Source organism: Hypanus sabinus, chromosome 3, assembly GCF_030144855.1.
Source record: "Hypanus sabinus isolate sHypSab1 chromosome 3, sHypSab1.hap1, whole genome shotgun sequence".
NCBI classification, from domain to species: Eukaryota; Metazoa; Chordata; class Chondrichthyes; order Myliobatiformes; family Dasyatidae; genus Hypanus; species Hypanus sabinus.
Window position 1 is genome coordinate 17,115,297 of NC_082708.1, and position 18,246 is coordinate 17,133,542.

At 42.7% G+C, this 18,246-nt stretch overlaps 1 protein-coding gene across 1 annotated transcript in view; it reads right to left on the minus strand.

Moving 5' to 3' along the window:
- Positions 1–8,220: 8,220 nt before the first annotated feature.
- Positions 8,221–18,246, minus strand: part of asmt (acetylserotonin O-methyltransferase) — a 51,758-nt gene continuing 41,732 nt past the window's right edge. The window contains exons 8-9 of the mRNA XM_059963271.1: positions 13,301–13,427; positions 8,221–8,553 (exon numbers count right to left, since the gene is read on the minus strand). Coding sequence (XP_059819254.1) covers positions 8,346–8,553; positions 13,301–13,427 — 335 coding nt within the window. The 3' untranslated portion in view covers positions 8,221–8,345. The remainder of the gene's footprint in view (positions 8,554–13,300; positions 13,428–18,246) is intronic.

Sequence of the window (18,246 nt, forward strand, 5' to 3'; positions counted from 1 at the left end):
GGTGCCCAACCTGGGCTCCATGGCATAAAAGAGGTTGGGAACACTTGGTCTAGAAACCAATCCAGGAAAATAACAAGAAACAAAAGAGAGACCGAAATCAGGAGCAGGAAAACAAAACTGCTGGAGGGACTCAGTGGGTCAAGCAGCATCTGTGGAGGCAGAAAGGGAGGAACTGAATTAGATTTATTCTCACTGAGTGTATGTTCGTGTCAGCCCATCCACTTCAAGATTCAGCATGTCGTGTATTCAGAGATGCTCTTCTCATGTCACTGTTGTAACGTGTGGTTGTTTGAGTTACTGTCACTTTTTTATCAGCTTGAACCAGTCTTACCGTTCTCCCTTGACCTCTCTAACAAGATAATTTTATCCACATAACTGTTGCTCACTGGATGCTACTTGTTTTTCACACTGTTCTTTGTAACTCTCGAGGCTGTTGAGTGTGAAAATCCCAGGAAACAAGCAGATTCTGAAATACTCAAACCACCCCACCTGGAACCAACAATCATTGACTGATGAAGTTCCTCTGCCTGAAAGGTCAACTGTTTGTTCATTTCCATAAAAGCTGTGTTCCTCCAGTATTTGTGTGTGTTGCTTTTCCAGCATCTACAGAATCTTTTGTGCTTATGCATATACAATTACCTGTACAGTGTGTTTTATAGGATTGTTTTTAAATTGATATTTATTGTCTTTGTTGTGGTTGTTATGTTTTTAATGCTGCATTGGATCCAGAGTAACAATCATTTCATTTTCCTTTACACCCATGTACTGAAGAATGACAATCGACTATTTTGAATCTTAAATTTTGGGTTGCCTCTCCACAATTCCTGCATCTTTAAAGTTGTTTCTTAAAAAACCTTCTTTGCTGATCAGGCCTTAAGATTTGTCCAAGATATGGCCCAGACTTGAAGTTCGAACAATACACTACACAGATCAAGGTTGACTTTGGAGACAATCTGGAAGATAGGGCAAAAATCTAATATTTCCTGAACAACCACCCTGAGAATTCACATATGGCTGTTTCTTAGTTTTGTCCGCCCCCTAGTGGCAACGCTTCAATGTGCTGATCCAACTCAAAAAAAATCAGCACAGATCACAAATCAAAATTAATATTACCAGCATATGTCATGATTTTTGCTGTTATATGGCAGCAATATATTGTAATACATAATAATGAAACTGTGAATTACAGTAAGAAGAATAGTAAGAGGAAAAAAGCAGTGAGGTAGTGTTTATGGGTTCAATGTCCTTTCAGAAATTTAATGGCAGAGGGGAAGATGCTGTTCCTGAATTGTTGAGTGTGTGCTTTCAGGCTCCTGTACCTCCTCCTGATGGTAGCAATGAGAAGAGGGTATGACCTGGGTGATGGGGGTCCTTAATAATAGATGTCACCTTTTTGAGGCATAGCTCTTCGAAGATGTCATGGATGTTGGAGAAGCTTGTACCCGAGATGGGGATGACTAAGTTTACAACCTTCTGTAGCTTATTTATATCTTGCACAGTGCCGCCCCCCCACCAGCCCACCACCAGTTAGAATGTTTTCCACGGTACAGCTGTAGAAATTTGCAAGTGTCTTTGGTGACACCAAATCTCCAAATGAGTCCTCCAGCAGAGAACCACAAGATGGTGAAGAGGGTGGTAAAATCAGCCAGCTCCATCATGGGCCACAATCAATCCCCCCCACCCTGCCCACCATCAAAGAGATCTTCAAAAGTTGATGCCACAAGAAGCAGACTTCCCTCATTAAATACCCTCACCACCTGGGATATGCTCTCTTCTCATTACTACCATCAGGTACAAGAGCCTGAAGACACACACTCAATGTTAAAGAGACAGCTTCTTTCCCTGTGGCATCAGATTAAAAAAAAAGACCGTGAACTCATAAGCACCAGCTCTCTGTTCCTCCTTCACAGTATTTGCATTTATTGATTGATTGATTGTAACCTAGCCAATCAATACTGTACTACTGGGAGAAAACAACAAATTTCACGACACATGAAAGTGGTAGCAAACCTGATTCTAATTCTGTCTGGTCAGGTTTGATTTGAGACTCTGGTGGCAGGGATGAGGTGGTTAATGCTCCCCTAATGAGATCAGTTACAATAAAAGGCAGCTCCAGGTGTTGTGTTGTGTACCGTAGACCAATTAAGTTGGTCTTTAAGTTACAGCTAGCAGGTACCTGCACTTTGTACTGAAGTGTCTAGGGGGTGGAGTTGGAATTAAAAACACAATCTGCTGACTCATGTTTGAAGCAGTACCACAGCTGCTGAATTACAATCATTGTAATTCTTCGTCTGAAGGGGTTGACATGTACGTAATTGCAAATCATTCAAGTCCTTTGCCAAGAGCTGATTACAAGGTCACCCAAACTGGGAGCTCATGCATTTGCTTCATCTTTCACCCAGGGCAAACAGTGATGCTATTGTTCAGTTCAAAGGCAACTTATTATCAGAGTACGTATACACTCAGAGGACACTTTATTAGGTACACCTGCTCATTAATGCAAGTATCTAATCAGCCTACCAGGTGACAGCAATTCAATGCATAAAAGCATGCAGTCCTGGTCAAGAGGTTCGGTTGTTGTTCAGACCAAACATCAGCATGGGGAAGAAATGTGATCTAAGTGACTTTGACTGTGGAATGATTGTTGGTGCCAGACAGGGTGGTTCAGGTGTCTCAGACACTGCTGATCTCCTGGGAATTTCATACACAACAGGCTCTAGAGTTTGCAAAGAATGGTGCAAAAAACAAAAAAAACATCCAGTGAGAGGCAGTTCTGTGGGCAAAAATGCCTTGCTAATTAGAAAGGTCAGAGGAGAATGTCCAGACTGGTTCAGGCTGAAGGAAGGCACCAGTAAATCAAATAAGCAAGGAGGTCCCTAATAAAGTGGCCATTGCTTGCATGTCACCAAATACTACCCTGAGATTCATTTTTGTGGAAGCATTCACAATAGAGTCCAGCTTGCTGGTGCCATAACATCAGCGCCAGACTCCGGAGCGGAGGTTCCCGAGTTCGAGTCCAAGTCGGTTTGAGTGTCGAGCTAGCAACTTGGCCTCGTAAAAACAAGAATAGCTTGCTATGGAAACACCGTCACAACAGTGCCCCGATAAGTCCACTGTCGAGTTAAGGGCGATTCTTCTTCTTCTATCCACGACAGAACGTAGAAATAGAATAGGACCGATGAAAAACTGCACACAAAGACTGACAAACAACAAACTTTCAAAAGGAGAAAAATAGTACAAATACAAATAATTAAATAAATAAACAAACAAACAAAAATATCAAGAACACGAGTTGTAGAACCCTTGAAAGTGAGTCCGTAGGCTGTGTTCAATGATCAGTTCAGTGTTGAGTTGAGTAAACTATATACCCTAGCCAAGTTTATACTAGAAATAAAGCATTAGCTTCTATTAAATATTAATTTTCTGGAATGTGAACATTGTTTTCAAGACCAGTATTGATTGCATATCCCTTTCAGGAGGGCTTCCCAAGTCGAGAACCTCTGGGATTTAACCCATCGATAATGAAGGACCTGCAATGCAATTTCAGGTCAGGTAGGTCGTGTGTTTTCTTGAGTTGTCTGCCCTGGTCTCTCCTGGTGATAAATCACATGCCACAGAAGAGTGCACACGATGGACAACTCCTGCAGAGTGACACTAAAATATTAATGCCGTTTGTAATGGGCAAAGGCAATGGATTCAAAGCAATGTGCCATTTTACCTCAGAGCCAAGAAGGATCAACCTGGGATATAATCTACATAAAAGTGAGGTGATGCATTATGGGTTGTCCAATACTGTGCAGACAGATACAGTAAATAGCAAAGAACTTGGAAGTTTTGATGTACAGAGGGCGTAACTTCTTAGATTCCTGAAAGTAGCAGCACAGTTGTACAGCATAGAGAAGAAGGCACTTATCCCGTTTGTCTTCTTCAACTGCGTCATCACCAAAAGTCATGGCAATTCGCCATATAGGAGGGATTGAAAATCTGGCTGAATGGTGCCACAACAACTTCTCACCCAATGCCTGCAGAACCAAAGAGTAGATTATTGACTACAAGAGGAAGAAACCGGGGGCTCCTTGAGACAGCCCTTATTAGGGGAATGGAATTGAAGAGGAACAGTAAGTTTCAATTCCTTGGGGTTATCATTTCAGTAGAGCTGTTCAGGGACCACCACGTAAATGCCATTGCAAAGAACACAAAGCAGCACCTCTACTTTCTTAGAAATCTGTGCAAATTTGGCATGCCATCTAAAACTTTGATAAACCTCTATAGATGCGCACTGGAGATTATCCTGACGGGATGCATCTCGTCTTGGTGTGGAAACACCAATGCCGAAACATGGGCAAGGCTACAAAAAGTGGTGGATATAGCCCAACCCATCACAGAAAAACCCTCTTCCACATTCATAAGGAGCGCTGCCAGAAGAAAGCAGCATCCATCATTAAGGATCCCCACCATTCAGGCCTTGCTCCATTGGGAAGGAGGTACAGGAGCCTCAGGTCCCACACCACCAGGTTCAGGAACAAGTCAACCATCATGCTCCCGATTCAGCATGAAAAACTTAACTCGCCTCAACTCTGAACTGAATCCACAACCTCTTCAACTCAAGTTCTTGGTTTCATTTATTTATTTATTTATTTATTTTGTATTTGCACAATGGTTGTTTGTTAGTCTTTGCTTGTGTGGAGTTTTTCATTGATACTGATGTATTTTTTGTACCAACTGTGAATGCCCACATGAAAATTAACCTCTGGGTAGTATATAGAGTTGTAGTATCATAGAAGAGTACAACACAGAAACTGGCCCTCCGGCCCATTCAGTCCATGCCAAGCAATTTAAACTGCTTACTCCCATTGACCAGTACCCGGACAATAGCCCTCCATACCCCTACCATCCATATACCTATCCAAACTTCTCTTAAACGTTTAAATCAAGCTCGATGCACCACTTGTGTTGGCAGCTCATTCCACGCTCTCACAACTCTCTGAGTAAAGAAGTTCCCCCTCATGTTCCCCCTCATCTTTCATCCTTAGCCTATGATGTCTAGTTTAGTCCCACACAACCTCAGTGGAAAAAGTCTGATTTGTAACTAATGTATCTAATTATTGTTGTTCAGTCATTAAGTCTCTTTGTGACCTCTAGGGTTTTCATCGCAAGACACAGAAGTACACTGCCAGGCCTTTCTTCTCTACAGATACTGCTGCTGCCCGGGTTGGGTTTGAACTCAGCACCTTCTGTCTTGAAGTCCAGTGCTGACTTGAAGTACCACCAGCTGGCCCTGTCTATACCCCTCATAATTTTGTATACCTGTATTAAACCTCTTCTCAATGTTCTACATTCTAAGGACTAATGTCCTAACCTATACAATCTTTCCACAAATTTTAGCTCCTCCAGACCTGGCAACATTCTTGTAAATTTTCTCTGTACTCTTTCAAAATTATTTACATCTTTCCTGTAGATAGGTCACCAGAACTGCACATAATATTCCAAATTAGGCCTCAGCAATATCTTGTACGACTTCAACTTCCCATGTCCTGTATTGACTTATGAAGGCCAAAGTGCCAAAAGCTTTCTTTATGACCCTATCGACCTGTGAAAACACTTCCGTTGAATTATGGACCTGTATTCCCAGATCTCTTTGTTCTACCACTCTCCTCAGTGCCCTACCGTTTACTGTGTAAGACACACCCTGGTTGGGCCTGTCAAAGAGCAACACCTCGCTCTTGTTCGCATTAAATTCCATCTGCCATTTTTCCAGCTGATCCAGATTCCACTTCAAGCTGTAGTAGTCTTCCTCACTGTCCACTGCACTCCCCAATTCTAGTGACAACTGCAAAGTTGCTGATCCAGTTAACCACATTATCATTCAGATCATTGATATAGCCAACAAACAACAGACACCAATCACCGCAGCACTCCATAAACTCATGGGCCTCCAGTCAGAGAGGCAACCATTTCCTACCACTCTCTGGCTTCTCCCACAAAGCCAATGTCTAATCCAATTTACTATCTCATCTTGAACGCCGAGTGACTGAACCTTTCTACGTGGGAAGAAAATTCAAAAATCAGAGGTGCAAAGGGGCTTGGGAGCCCTTGTGTAGGGTTCCCTGAAGTTTAACTTGTAGGTTGAATAGATGATAGGGAAGGGGAATGCAATGTTAGCTTTAATTTTGAGTGGACTAGAATATAAGAGCAAGGACGTAATTCTGAGGCTTTATAGCATTGGTCAGACTGCATTTGGAGTACTGCGAGCAATTTTGGGACCCTCAGCCATGAAAAGCTGTGCTGGCATTGGAGAGGGTCTAGAGGAGGTTCACGAAAATTACTTTGGGAATGAAAGGGTTAAAGTGTGAGGAGTGTTTGATGGCTCTGAACCTGGTTCTCGTTGGGGTTTAGAAGAGCCGCAGGGGGATCTCATTGAAACCTATCAAATATTGAAAGATCTGGATAGAGTGGACATATGTAGGATGTTCCTTATAGTGAGTGAGTCTACAACCAGAGGACGCAGTTTCAAAATACAGGAGTATGCATTTAGGTCAGTAATGAGGAAGACTTTATTTATGCAGTTGGTGAATCTGTGGAATTCATTGTCATAGGCGGCTGTGGAGGCCAAGTCACTGAGTATATTTTATTTTATTTTATTGAGATACAACGCAGAGCGGGCCCTTCCAGCCTTTCGAGCTGCACCGATATTTAAATCTTCAATATTTAAGTTGGAGATTGCTAAAATCTTGATTAGTAAGGACTTCAGGGCTTCCTGGGGAAGGCAGGAGAATGGGTTTGAGAAGGATAATAGATCAACCATGAGCAGCAGACTCGATGGGCCAAATGGCTTAATTCTGCTCCTATGTTTTATGAAAGTGAGGGGGAAAATTTAAAGGAGATCGGAAGAGCAAGTTCATGCTTTTTTGGTATGTTTATGGTATTTGGAATGAGCTGTTGAAGGAGTGGTAGAGGCAGATAAAATAATAATGTTTAAAAAGAATTTGAGCTGGTACGAGGATAGGACAGGAATAGATGTACAGCATATGGGCCAAATAAAGGAAAATGCTATTTTACAAAATGGTCAAAATGGATGAGTGAGCAGAAGAACCCGTTTCCATGCTGTATACTTCTATCATTCTGTGACTCTAAGTTTCATAAAGACCTGCTGGATCTCCAGTAGAACTATGGAAGAAATTATTCCACAAATATCTTTGTGGACATATGTTCAGCAAAATTATGATGAGTATATTAGAGCATATAAGGGGTGTACACAGGAAGCAAGTCTAGTGAAGGGGTTAGGCAGTTCACTCACCTTCTGGCCCCCACCGGGCACTCAGCTCTCACCTGTGGCTCCCAGCAGCTGTTTGCATATGACAGTGGCCACAACTCGGTACACCGCTTTGACAGGTGGTCTAAACCAGGTGAGGGTAGCTGGTGGCCTCACACCCCGGTGAGGTAGAGACATACCTGTCCCAGCAGGCAAAGTCCGCTCTGGCGGACTGGCAGATGAGATCTACGGTGAGGCCCAGTGGCTAGGAAGGCAGTTCTGCGATGCTCCATGGAGAGTGAAGGGTATGATGGGGTACAGAAGATGTCATGGTGATTCACCGCAGCCTAGGAAGACCTCAGCTTGTGACGCTTGTCCATACCACTGGGCCCAGACTTCTGAGGTCAAGAGAGTGAAACTGCCCCAGTGTAATGGTTTTTCCACTTTAAAAACTCCCGAACAGGTTCCTGTCATTGTCAGACATGATAGACAACCACCAGAGAACATAAAACATAAAACAGCACAGCCCAGTACAGGCCATCAGACCACAATGTTGTGCAGACCTATTAAACCTACTCTCAAGGATCAATTTATTGATTCTCTCTCATATAGCCCTCTATTTTTCTGTCATCCATGACCCTCTCTGAGAATCTCTTAAATGCTCCTAATGTATCTGCTTCTACCATCACCCCTGGCAGGTCTTCCCACATACCCACTCTGTGTAAAGAACTTACCCCTGACATCCCTCCCTTTACTTGATTAGCCAGGGCATCAAAGGGTATGGGGTGAAAACAGGGGAGTGGGGGTGACTGGATGAAGTGGATCAGCCCATGATTGAATGGCAGAGTAGACTCGATGGGCTGAATGGCCTACTTCTGCTCCTAAATATTATGGCCTTATGGTCTTATACTTCCCTCCTATCACCTTAAAATTATGCCCCCTTGTATCAGCCATATTAGGTGGTAGGCATGAAGAAGAATTTTATTTTCAGTGTACACTTTGTCAGTGGACATCTCCACAGATATTACTGGTCCTTCAGAATGATCCTTTTCAATAAACATGCCTCCAAATGGCGACAAGTAGACATAACAGTTTACTTTCTTCCCAGGATGGCATCATAAATTCTCCCCGTCCTTTGGACTTGCACATCCTTGAATCCAGCAGACTCCAGAAGACTGACGTACTCTGAGGCCGTTCGTTCCTTGCCCTCCGTCTGTACCAGCATATTGAGGGAGTACAGCTGAGTGGTGATGGGACCACTCCGATCCTCATTCAATAAGGCTTCAATCACCAGCACTCCGCTACCTAATTCAAAGCAGGAAAGCACAGGGGAGATTAGCTTTCTTTTTAAAGCAGGAAGCAAGCAACACAAGCAAGGCCAACATAAAGTTATAAAACCGTAAGACATAACCTCCAACTTCAGCCCTGTCGTCAAATTTATCTGGTCCTTTTCAGACACCTCTATCCCCTTTCTCAATCTCTGTCTTTTCCTCCACCATCAACACTGCTCTCAGCTGCATCTTTCACACACGTCAACTCTTACCATGTCCTCCTGCCACACCGCCCCCCCCCCCCCCCAGGGATAGGGTTCCTCTTGTCCTCACCTACCACCACACTAGTCTCCACTTCAGGCACATAATACTCCATAACTTCCACCACCTCCAGCAGGATCCCACCCCCAAGCACATTTTTCACTTTCCCCCACTTACTACTTGTCCATTCTCCCATGGACAATGGACTCCCTTGTCCATTCATCCATCTCCACTGATCTCCTTCCTGGTACTTATCCTTGTAATCAGAACAAGTGCTACACCTTGATGCACCATCAATAACTCTCAGAGACGTGAGGCGAGATATAGGCTTTTATTGTCTGGAAGAAAGAACAAGCAGCAATTGACCACCATACTACATCCTGGAGACTGAGGGCAGGGCCCAGGCTCCAATTGTCTTTATACCGGGGTCCGTGGGAGGAGCCACAGGAGCAGTCAGCGGGGGGGTCGTGTCCAGACAGGAATATGTAGTTCACCACACACCTGCCCCTACACCTCCTCCCTCTCAACCCCATTCTCCTGCCTTCTCCATGTAACCTTTGACACCCTTATTAATCAAAAACCTATCAACCTCTGCTTTAAATATACCCAATGACTTGGCTTTCACAGCCACCAGTGGCAATGAATTCCACAGTTTCACCCCCTCTGACTAAAGAAACTCCTCCTCGTTTCTTAATGAATGGGATGTTCCTCTATTCTGAGGTTGTGCCCTCTGATCCTAGACTCCTCAACTGTAGGAAGCATTTTTTCCACATCGACTCTATCTAGGTCTTTCAAAATTTGATAGGTTTCAATAAGATCTACTCCTCATTCTTTTAAATGTCAGCAAGTACAGGCCCAGACACATCAAATGTTCCTTTAACCCTTTCATTCCTGGGATAATTCTCAGAAATCTCCTCTGGAAGGCTATAGATTGGGTAAATGCAAGCAGGCTTTTTCCACTGAGATTGAGTGAGATTAGAACTGGAGATCATAGATTAAGGGTAAAATGTGAAATAAGAACATAAGAAATAGTAGCAGGAGTAGAGGGTAAACTTCTTCACTCAGAGGGTAGTGCGAGTTGCCAGTGGAACTGGTGGATGCGGTTAATATTTGGTGTAATATGTAAAAATGTTTGTTAAGTACATGGAAAAAAAGATTATGGAGGGCTATGGTCCAGGTGCAGGTCGATGGGATGAAGCAGAATAACAGTTCAGTACAGACTAGGAGGGCCGAAGGGCCTGTTGCAATAGTGATCTATGACTTTATGACTTAATGGACATCTTTAATTCTTCCCCCAGTGGCATACTGTATCGTTTCACAATGCTTATGAATGTCACATTGATAAAGATTTTCCCATGCTCAAATTCATTGTGAACTAGGCTTGTCCTTTTCTGAAAATCTAGGAGTTTTATGGTCAGCAAAGTCAAATATCATTACATTGGAGGCCATTCAGCCCATTGTGCTCTCTCTTACTTCTTAGCAGAATAATCCCATCAATTCTATTCCATCTCTCCTTCGAATGATCCCGGCTCACTTGTGCATCAATCACATCGAACATAGGTTAGTACAGCACAGAAACAGGCCACTCCACCCATGATACCTGTGTCGAATAGGACACCAAAATAAAACTGGATCTCTTCTACTATACGTGATCCATATCCTTTCATTTTCTACATATTTGTGTGTCTGGATGCCTCTTAAATGCACCTACCATATCTGACCACGATCTTTGACAGCACATTCCAGGCACCTACCACTCCCTGTGTAAAAAATCTTGGCCCTCACATCTCCTTTAAACCTTTCCTCCCTCGGTTTAAATACACGTACGCTATTAGTTGATATTTCTACACTTGGAAAAAGAAGTTTGACTGTCTCCCTTATCTGTGCCACCAATAAATTTATGATCTCCGTCAGGTCTCCTCTCAGACTCTGACTTGCAGGATTTCCCAGCCTGGGCTCCACGGATCACTCGGTTAGTGGTCAGGCTCCACGACATAAAACTGGTTGGGAACTCCTCTACAGAAAACACTCAGTGCTTGACCAATCTCGCTTTATATCTCATAGCCCTTAATCCAGGCAGCATCCCGGTAAACCTCTTCTGTACCTTTTCCAATGTCTGCACACCCCATTTGATTCTTTAGATGTTTACACTAAGAAGTAACTAACCCAAAAGTCAAAATTCAAGATTGTGTAATGTCCTTTCTAGTACACAGGTATAAAGGAGAATGAATTAATTGTTACTCCAGATCCAATCCAATAAGATAAAGAACACAATAATAAATAAACACAATAAATGTAAAAATGTAAGACAGCTTTATGCATTGATTGATTATATGTCCATAAATTGACATGAGGCACAGGATAATCTGTACATAGAGAGACTGACAGGAAAAGATAAAGTAGTGTGGAGGTTTGGGTTAGTGGGTGGAGGTGTTGATCAGCCTCACTGCTTGGAGAAGTTAACAATTTTTGAGTGTGCTGGACCTGATGTGGTTTTCCCTGATGGAAGGAGGGCAAACTAATCTTCCAGCACATTAATAGGATGTGGGAGCAAACCAGAGCACCTGGGTGGGGGAGAGAGTCATAGAGAGGATTGGCAAATTCCTCACAGACAGACCCATGGTCAGGATTGAACCTGGATCCCTGGAGATGCGACAAAGCAGCAATACCCGCTGCAACACTACCACCCTCTTTCCTTCCTACAAATGGCCCAAATAGTCAATTTAATATCAGAGAATATATACAGTAAACAACCTGAAATCCTTACTCTTCACAGACATCCATGAAACCAGCAACCCCATAGAATGAGTGATAGAAACATCAGAACCCCAAAGCCCTCCTCCACTCTTCCCATTCACAAGCAGCAGCAGCAGCATTGACCCTCCCCCTACTGGCACCAGTAGAAGCAGCTGAACTTGTTAATCCTAATATTTAATTAACAGAAATTAATTTTCCCATCTACTGATTTGAACCCATGTCTCTGGATCATCAGCTGTTTCGAGGCTGTAGGTTCAGTCATTTAATATCGCCCTATCTTTACCCCCATCCCCATCCCTGGGATCCTGCTTAATTATCCTCCAATGAATTATGGAACTAATTCAATTTGGCTCCATGGAGACACAATAGAGTCAAAATTCTGATAACTGTTCTCCTGTTCCCTTATCTCTCATCCTGGTCCATCTGTCCCCCATTAAATTATTTTTCTCCCTTTCCCCACCCCCATCCATCTGTATCCATCCATTACACTCCTCCCACCAGTTGCCCTCCCCACTACTTTCTGTTTAATTGATGCTCTACCACCTTCTCCTAACATATTCAATCATCTACAGCCTGGTGCCACTTCCACCTATCACCTCCCAGCTCTGGCTCATCTGCCCTCATCTGCCTATTACACCTCTCCTCACCTGGATTCACCTATCACCTTCTAGGTCTCACTAGTGTGTGTGTGTGCATGTGCGTGCCCTTAACTCCTATCGTCGGGAGTCATCGAGGCACCATCATGCCAAGCTTTTTGCACCGATCTTTTTAAGTGATTGCTCATCGTACTGCGAGTCTTGGGGCATCTGAAACCTGGTGGAGCCCATCCCTCTCCAGGTTATTCTTTTTAATGAGGTCGAGCTGCTAGCATGCAAGGGAGCCGACTGGATTCGAACTCAGCCCTCTCGTCCCGAAGACCAGCTGATGCCACCATGCCACCAGAGATACAGCTTGACCTGCTGAGTTTCTCCAGCACCTTTTGTGTTTCATGTTTTGTAGATGTAAAGAGAATGCTTCCAATAGTGGGTGAGTCTAGGACAGAGGGCACATCCTCAGAATTAATCATGTCCCTTTGGAAGAGAGGTGAGGAGGAATTTCTTTAACTAGAGGGTGGTGTGGAATTCATGGCCACAGAGCTGTGGAGGCCCAGTCACTGGGTATATTAACATGGTGGCTGATAGGCACTTAACCAGCAAGGGTTTCAAATGTTAAGGGGAAAAGGCAGGGTAATGGGGTTGAGAAGAATACTAAGTCAGCCATGATGGAATGGCAGAGCAGATTTGATGGGCTGAATGGCTTAATTCTGTTCCTTTGTCTTGAGTGGCAGTGTGGAGATACATCTCTACCAAAGAAGATGTAAGATGCTCCTTCCCTCTGCTAGCCTGCAGGTCACCCTTGGGCAAGGTCTAGCTCCTGCTGGGCTCCCCCTATCAGGATCACATGAAGCCAAGGGAACAGGTAGTGGATGGTCATATGAGCAGCTGGAGCTTTTCACAAATCCTGGTTATGCGACTACTGACATCTGGTAGACAATCTTCTGGACTATTGATAATGGCTGGGGTCACTTGTCTTGTAAAGACACTGCCTAGAAGAAGGCAATGGAAAACCATTTCTGTAGTAAAACTTGCCAAGAAGAATCATGGTCATGAGACCATGACTGCTGACATCATATGACGAGTCTCATGATGATGATGATATCTTCTGATCTTAATTTCTTCTGGATTTGAGAAAAATATACAGCCCTTTATTCTGGGTATACCTACCTGCTTTGCAGGCTTTGTTGACTTTGGTGAGCAGTTCCAGACATTTATCTTGAGTCCAGTCATGAAGTATTCTAGCCAAAATATAAAGGTCTGCTTCAGGTATGGGGTCTTTGAAGAAGTCTCCTGTATTTGGAGAGAGAGAGAGTGGTGATAAGTTAGTAGTCTGCTGTCATTTTAAACATTAAAATGAAGAATTTAAACCTTCCACAGTAGTCTGTCCTTCTTTTCTGAAGGTGCTAACATTTGGTGCATTTGACTACAAAAAGGTTAACTCTGTCCACACGATCACCATATTTGGCTTGTCCACCATGGCAGAATTTTTCAGAGTATTTTCTTCCTTAATACTCCTTAATTGCTTCCTTAATTGTGTGCTGTTCTGGTCACAGGTAATATATCAATAAAAATGGAAGCACAGAGAAAATTTACAAGGATATTACCAAGACTTGAAGTCCTGAGTTATAGAGAAAGGTTTAATAAGGTAGGACTTAGTTCCTTAGAGTGTAGGAGAGTGAAGGGAGGTTCGATAGAGGTATGCAAAATTATGAGGGGTATAGATAGGCTAAATGCAAGCAGGTCTTTTCCACTGAGGTTGGGCGGAATTAGAACTACAGGTCATAGGTTAAAGATGAAATGTGGAATATCTAAGGGCAAACTGTGTGTGTGTGTGGGGGGTGGAAACAGAGGGTGGTGAGAGTGTGGAACAATTTGCCAGCAAAGTAGTGGATGTGGGCTCAATTTCAACATTTAAGAGAAATGGATAGGTGCATGGTTGGGAGGGGTATGGAGGGCTACAGTCCAGATGCAGGTTGATGGGAGTGGGCCGAATACTGGCTCAGCACAGACTGGAAAGGACTTGTTTCTGTGCTGTAGTGTAGTGCTTCATAAAATGCTATTTTTTCCTCTTTTCATTTTTGATTATCCCATCAGATGACATGTCAACAGGAGATGGTGAGATGTAGGAGATTCAATAAGTTAGTTGGGATTTTCACCGGGAAATGTCTAGTGGTAATGCTCTAGCCATCTCCATAGGGCAGCTTGACTGGACCAGGTGGTCTCTTAATACCCACTGCTTTCATGTTCTGTATTTCTCCCAGAGCTAGCTCTCTGGTGGGAGTGACATCAATTAGAAGTCCTCTTCCACTACCAAACAGGACCCCCATTCACTTATCAGTGAGGTATCACAGGACCACCAAGGAAACTCCCAACATCTATTGCACCATGAAACTGATGCAGTGCTAACATACACTTATATATTATTTATATGCATAGAAGATGATCTTATGTATTTATATTTATTGTGTTTTTTATGTTCTTGACTCTCCCATCAATGGTTTAAAGAGTAACGGTGAGGAGGAAGAGTGTTAGAAACTTGTTTCTGATGGTGTTTTTTTTTGCACTAATGCCTTGTTTTTCATTCTTGCTCTTTTTTCTAGTTCTTGCTGTCTTGTACAATTTGTGCATAATTTAGAGAAGGTTCTGTGTGCTGTTGTCTGAATCTACATACTGTAAAATCATAGAACAAAGGAGCAGAATTAGGCTATTCACTAAATCTGCTCTGCCATTCCATTGTGGCTGATTTAGTGTCCCTTTCTCCCTGTAACTTTTGACTCCCCTACAAATCAAGAACCTATCAACCTTTACTTTAAATATACCCAATGACTTGACCACCACTGCTGTGGCAATGAATTTATTTAGCTGTGGCTAAATAAATTCCTCCTCATCTCTGTTCTAAATGGGTATCCTTCTATTCTGAGGCAGTGCCCTCTGGTACTAGACTCCCCCACCATTGGAAACACCTTCTCCATGTCCACTCTATCTAGGCCCTTCAATATTCAACAGGTTTCACTGAGATTTCCCATCATGCCTGTGATGCAGTTGTCAGCTTTGTACCTATACCTCACTGTACTTGTGCACATGACGATAGAACTCAATTTGACTCCACTTGAAATATGCATCAGGTTATACTCACTCAGACTATCAACAACTATACTCATCCATTATTACCAGCACTAGGTATAATTAACTAAGCAATTTGGTACCATTGGTGTCAGGAAGCAAATGAAACTAAATGTTTATTATCATAATATTAACCATCAGGCTCCTGAACCAGCATGGGTAATTTCACTCACCTCAACACTAAACTGATTCCAAAACCTATGGACTCATTTTCTTGAACTCTACAGCTCATGTTCTCAGTATTATTTATTTATTTATTTATTTGCTTTCTTTGTATTTGCACAATTTGTTTTCTTTTGCACACTGGTTGTTTCTCAGTCTTTGTCTGTAGATTTTCCATTGAGCCTATTGCATTTCTTTGTTGTACTGTGAATGCCTGCAAGAAAATGTGATATGGTGACGAACTGTATACAGTACAAACATTGATAATAAATTTACTCTGATCTTTGATCATAGTTTGAAATAGAAGTGGGACAAGTTGGCAATAAGATGGTTGAGAAGCAGAGTTGAGAGAGTTGTTGAAGTAGTTCTTGATAAGATATTGTGGTCTGATGTAAGTTAAAACTACAGCATGTTGGGATGCTGGAATCAAGTGTTACAGAGACATAGAGTTGTGCAGCATGCAACCAGGTCCTTTGGTTAGTTGTTGCCCCACGAAAGCTAATCCCATTGCCAGTGCTTGGCTGAGAACCTTCTCACCTTTCTCATCCATTTACCTGTCCAAGTGTCTTTTAAAAGTTGTTATTGTACCTTCTTCAACCACTTCCCCTAGCAGCTCATTCCACATACCTGCCTCACTTTGAATAAAAAGAGTTCCTATTAGATCTAATAGAGGCCTAGCCTGTTGAATTTTTCCCAGTAACTCCAGTGCCTCAAGACAATGTGACCTCAATACAGTATCATAATGATCTGTGTGGATGGCATGCAAAACAAAGTTTCTCACTGTACCTTAGTTTGTGTGACAATAGTAAAGCAATTCACTAATTTATGATTTTTTTCTGCCCTTTTTCCAGTTTGGATAGGTACATGGATGGTAGGGGTTTAGAGGGCTATGGTCCCAGCGCAGGTCTATGGGAGTCGGCAGATTAAACATGGAGTAGATGGCCAAAGGGCCTGTATCCATGCCGTACTTTTCCGTGACTCTAAGATTCAAATGTATTTATTGCTTGTACATGGAAACCTACAGAGAAATGCTGGGGGTAGCTTGTCAGTGTCACCACACATTCTGCTGCCGACACAGCATGCCCATGTCAGCAGAATACAACCAATCAGAACACAGCAAGCAAAACAACAACAAAATAAGCCCCTTTCCTTCCTCTCACCCATCAACACACAAGTCCAACTCTAGCCTCTCCAACATTCTGAGTGACTGCAGTAGGACCTCTGAACTTTTACACTCAATCTCAACTCTTGCTTAACATCAGTTCCAGTCTTTCTCTGTCTTTCCCCTTCTATTTCCCAAATCCGACACACAGATGAGATAAATTCTAGGTTGCATTGACTTTTTAAGAAAATACTTCCCAGAGATGTCTACAGTACATCTTGGTACTGCAGTCACAAATGGAGCTTAGGCTTTAAGTCTTTATTTTGCAAGTCTTTAATCTATTAAGTAATCACCAAAATAGCATTTTTGTGTCCCATGTTGGAGTAACTTGAGACAAGATATTTGGTGAGTGGAGTGCTTGAGGGGAACATGATTTAAGATCTAAAAGCTTTCCAAAGCCTTCTTTTAACAGCAGGTTTTTTTTTTTCAGCTCATGCCTGGTAGCGCTGTAGATTAAGTGACAGTGATTGACGACTATGATGAAATTAATTTGCTATCATTGCCACGCGTGACATCAGCCGCAGTGGGGTGCATACCATTCCAGTGCTGTGCTGCGGTAGGAATGTGATTGCACTGGAGAGGACATAGTGTGGAATGGAGGTCTCAGTTATAGGTTGGGTTTGTTTGATTTAGTGTGGAGGAGGCTGGTGGGCCTTAATAGAATTCCACAGAGGTATGAGAAGAAAGAATAAATAGTTGGAAACTGAACGTTAGTTTTATCACAAAGGAGGCATGACGGCATCTCTACCTTCTTACAGGATCGTGTTGAGTCTGCATGTCACTGGAAACTTTGATAAACTTCTATAGATGTATAGTGGAGAGTATTCCAACTGGTTGCATCACAGCCAGGAAGTTACGGAAGCACCAATGCTCAGGAACAGAAAAGGCTGCAGAAAGTGGTGGACACAGCCAGTCCATCACAGCATAACCCTCCCCACCATTTAATACATTTACATGGAGCACTACCACAAGAAAGCAGCATCCATCATCAGAGGCACCCACCATCCAGGCCATGTTCTCTTCTCAGTACTACCATCAGGTAGGAACTACAGCAGCCTTAGGTTCAGTAACAGTTATTATCCTACAACCATCAGGCTCCTGAACCAGCGTTGATAATTCCACTCAGCACAACACCGAACTGATTCCAAAGCCTACAGACTCACTTTCAAGGACTATTTACAACTCATGTTCTCAGCACGTTTTCTTGGACCAGTTCGGCCATCATTTCTAAAATATTTCGATTGTATGGAAGGACAACCTGTTTGGTCACCTCTTGGTTATGTGTTGTCGACCTTCTTGTTTGGTCTACAAGATCGAAAGTGTGAAATGCAGCAAATATTATGTCAACCAAACTGCAAGAAAACTATCCACAATAATCCATGAATATCAACTGGCATCTCAAGGTAGTATAGAGTAACATATACATACTTTAACAATAAATTTATTTTGACTTTTACAATAACAAAGACATCTAAAATCAAGTAAGTAGTCAGAGATACAGAGGGAATCAGAGAAAGAACATTTTTGACCAGAGAATATTAGAATTCTGGAACTCACTGACTGAGGAAGACAGACAAAGAGTCTCTCTTTATTTAAGAACTGGTTAGATGAGCAATTGAATTGCTAAGGCAGAGAAGACAGTGGACCAATGTTGTTAAATTG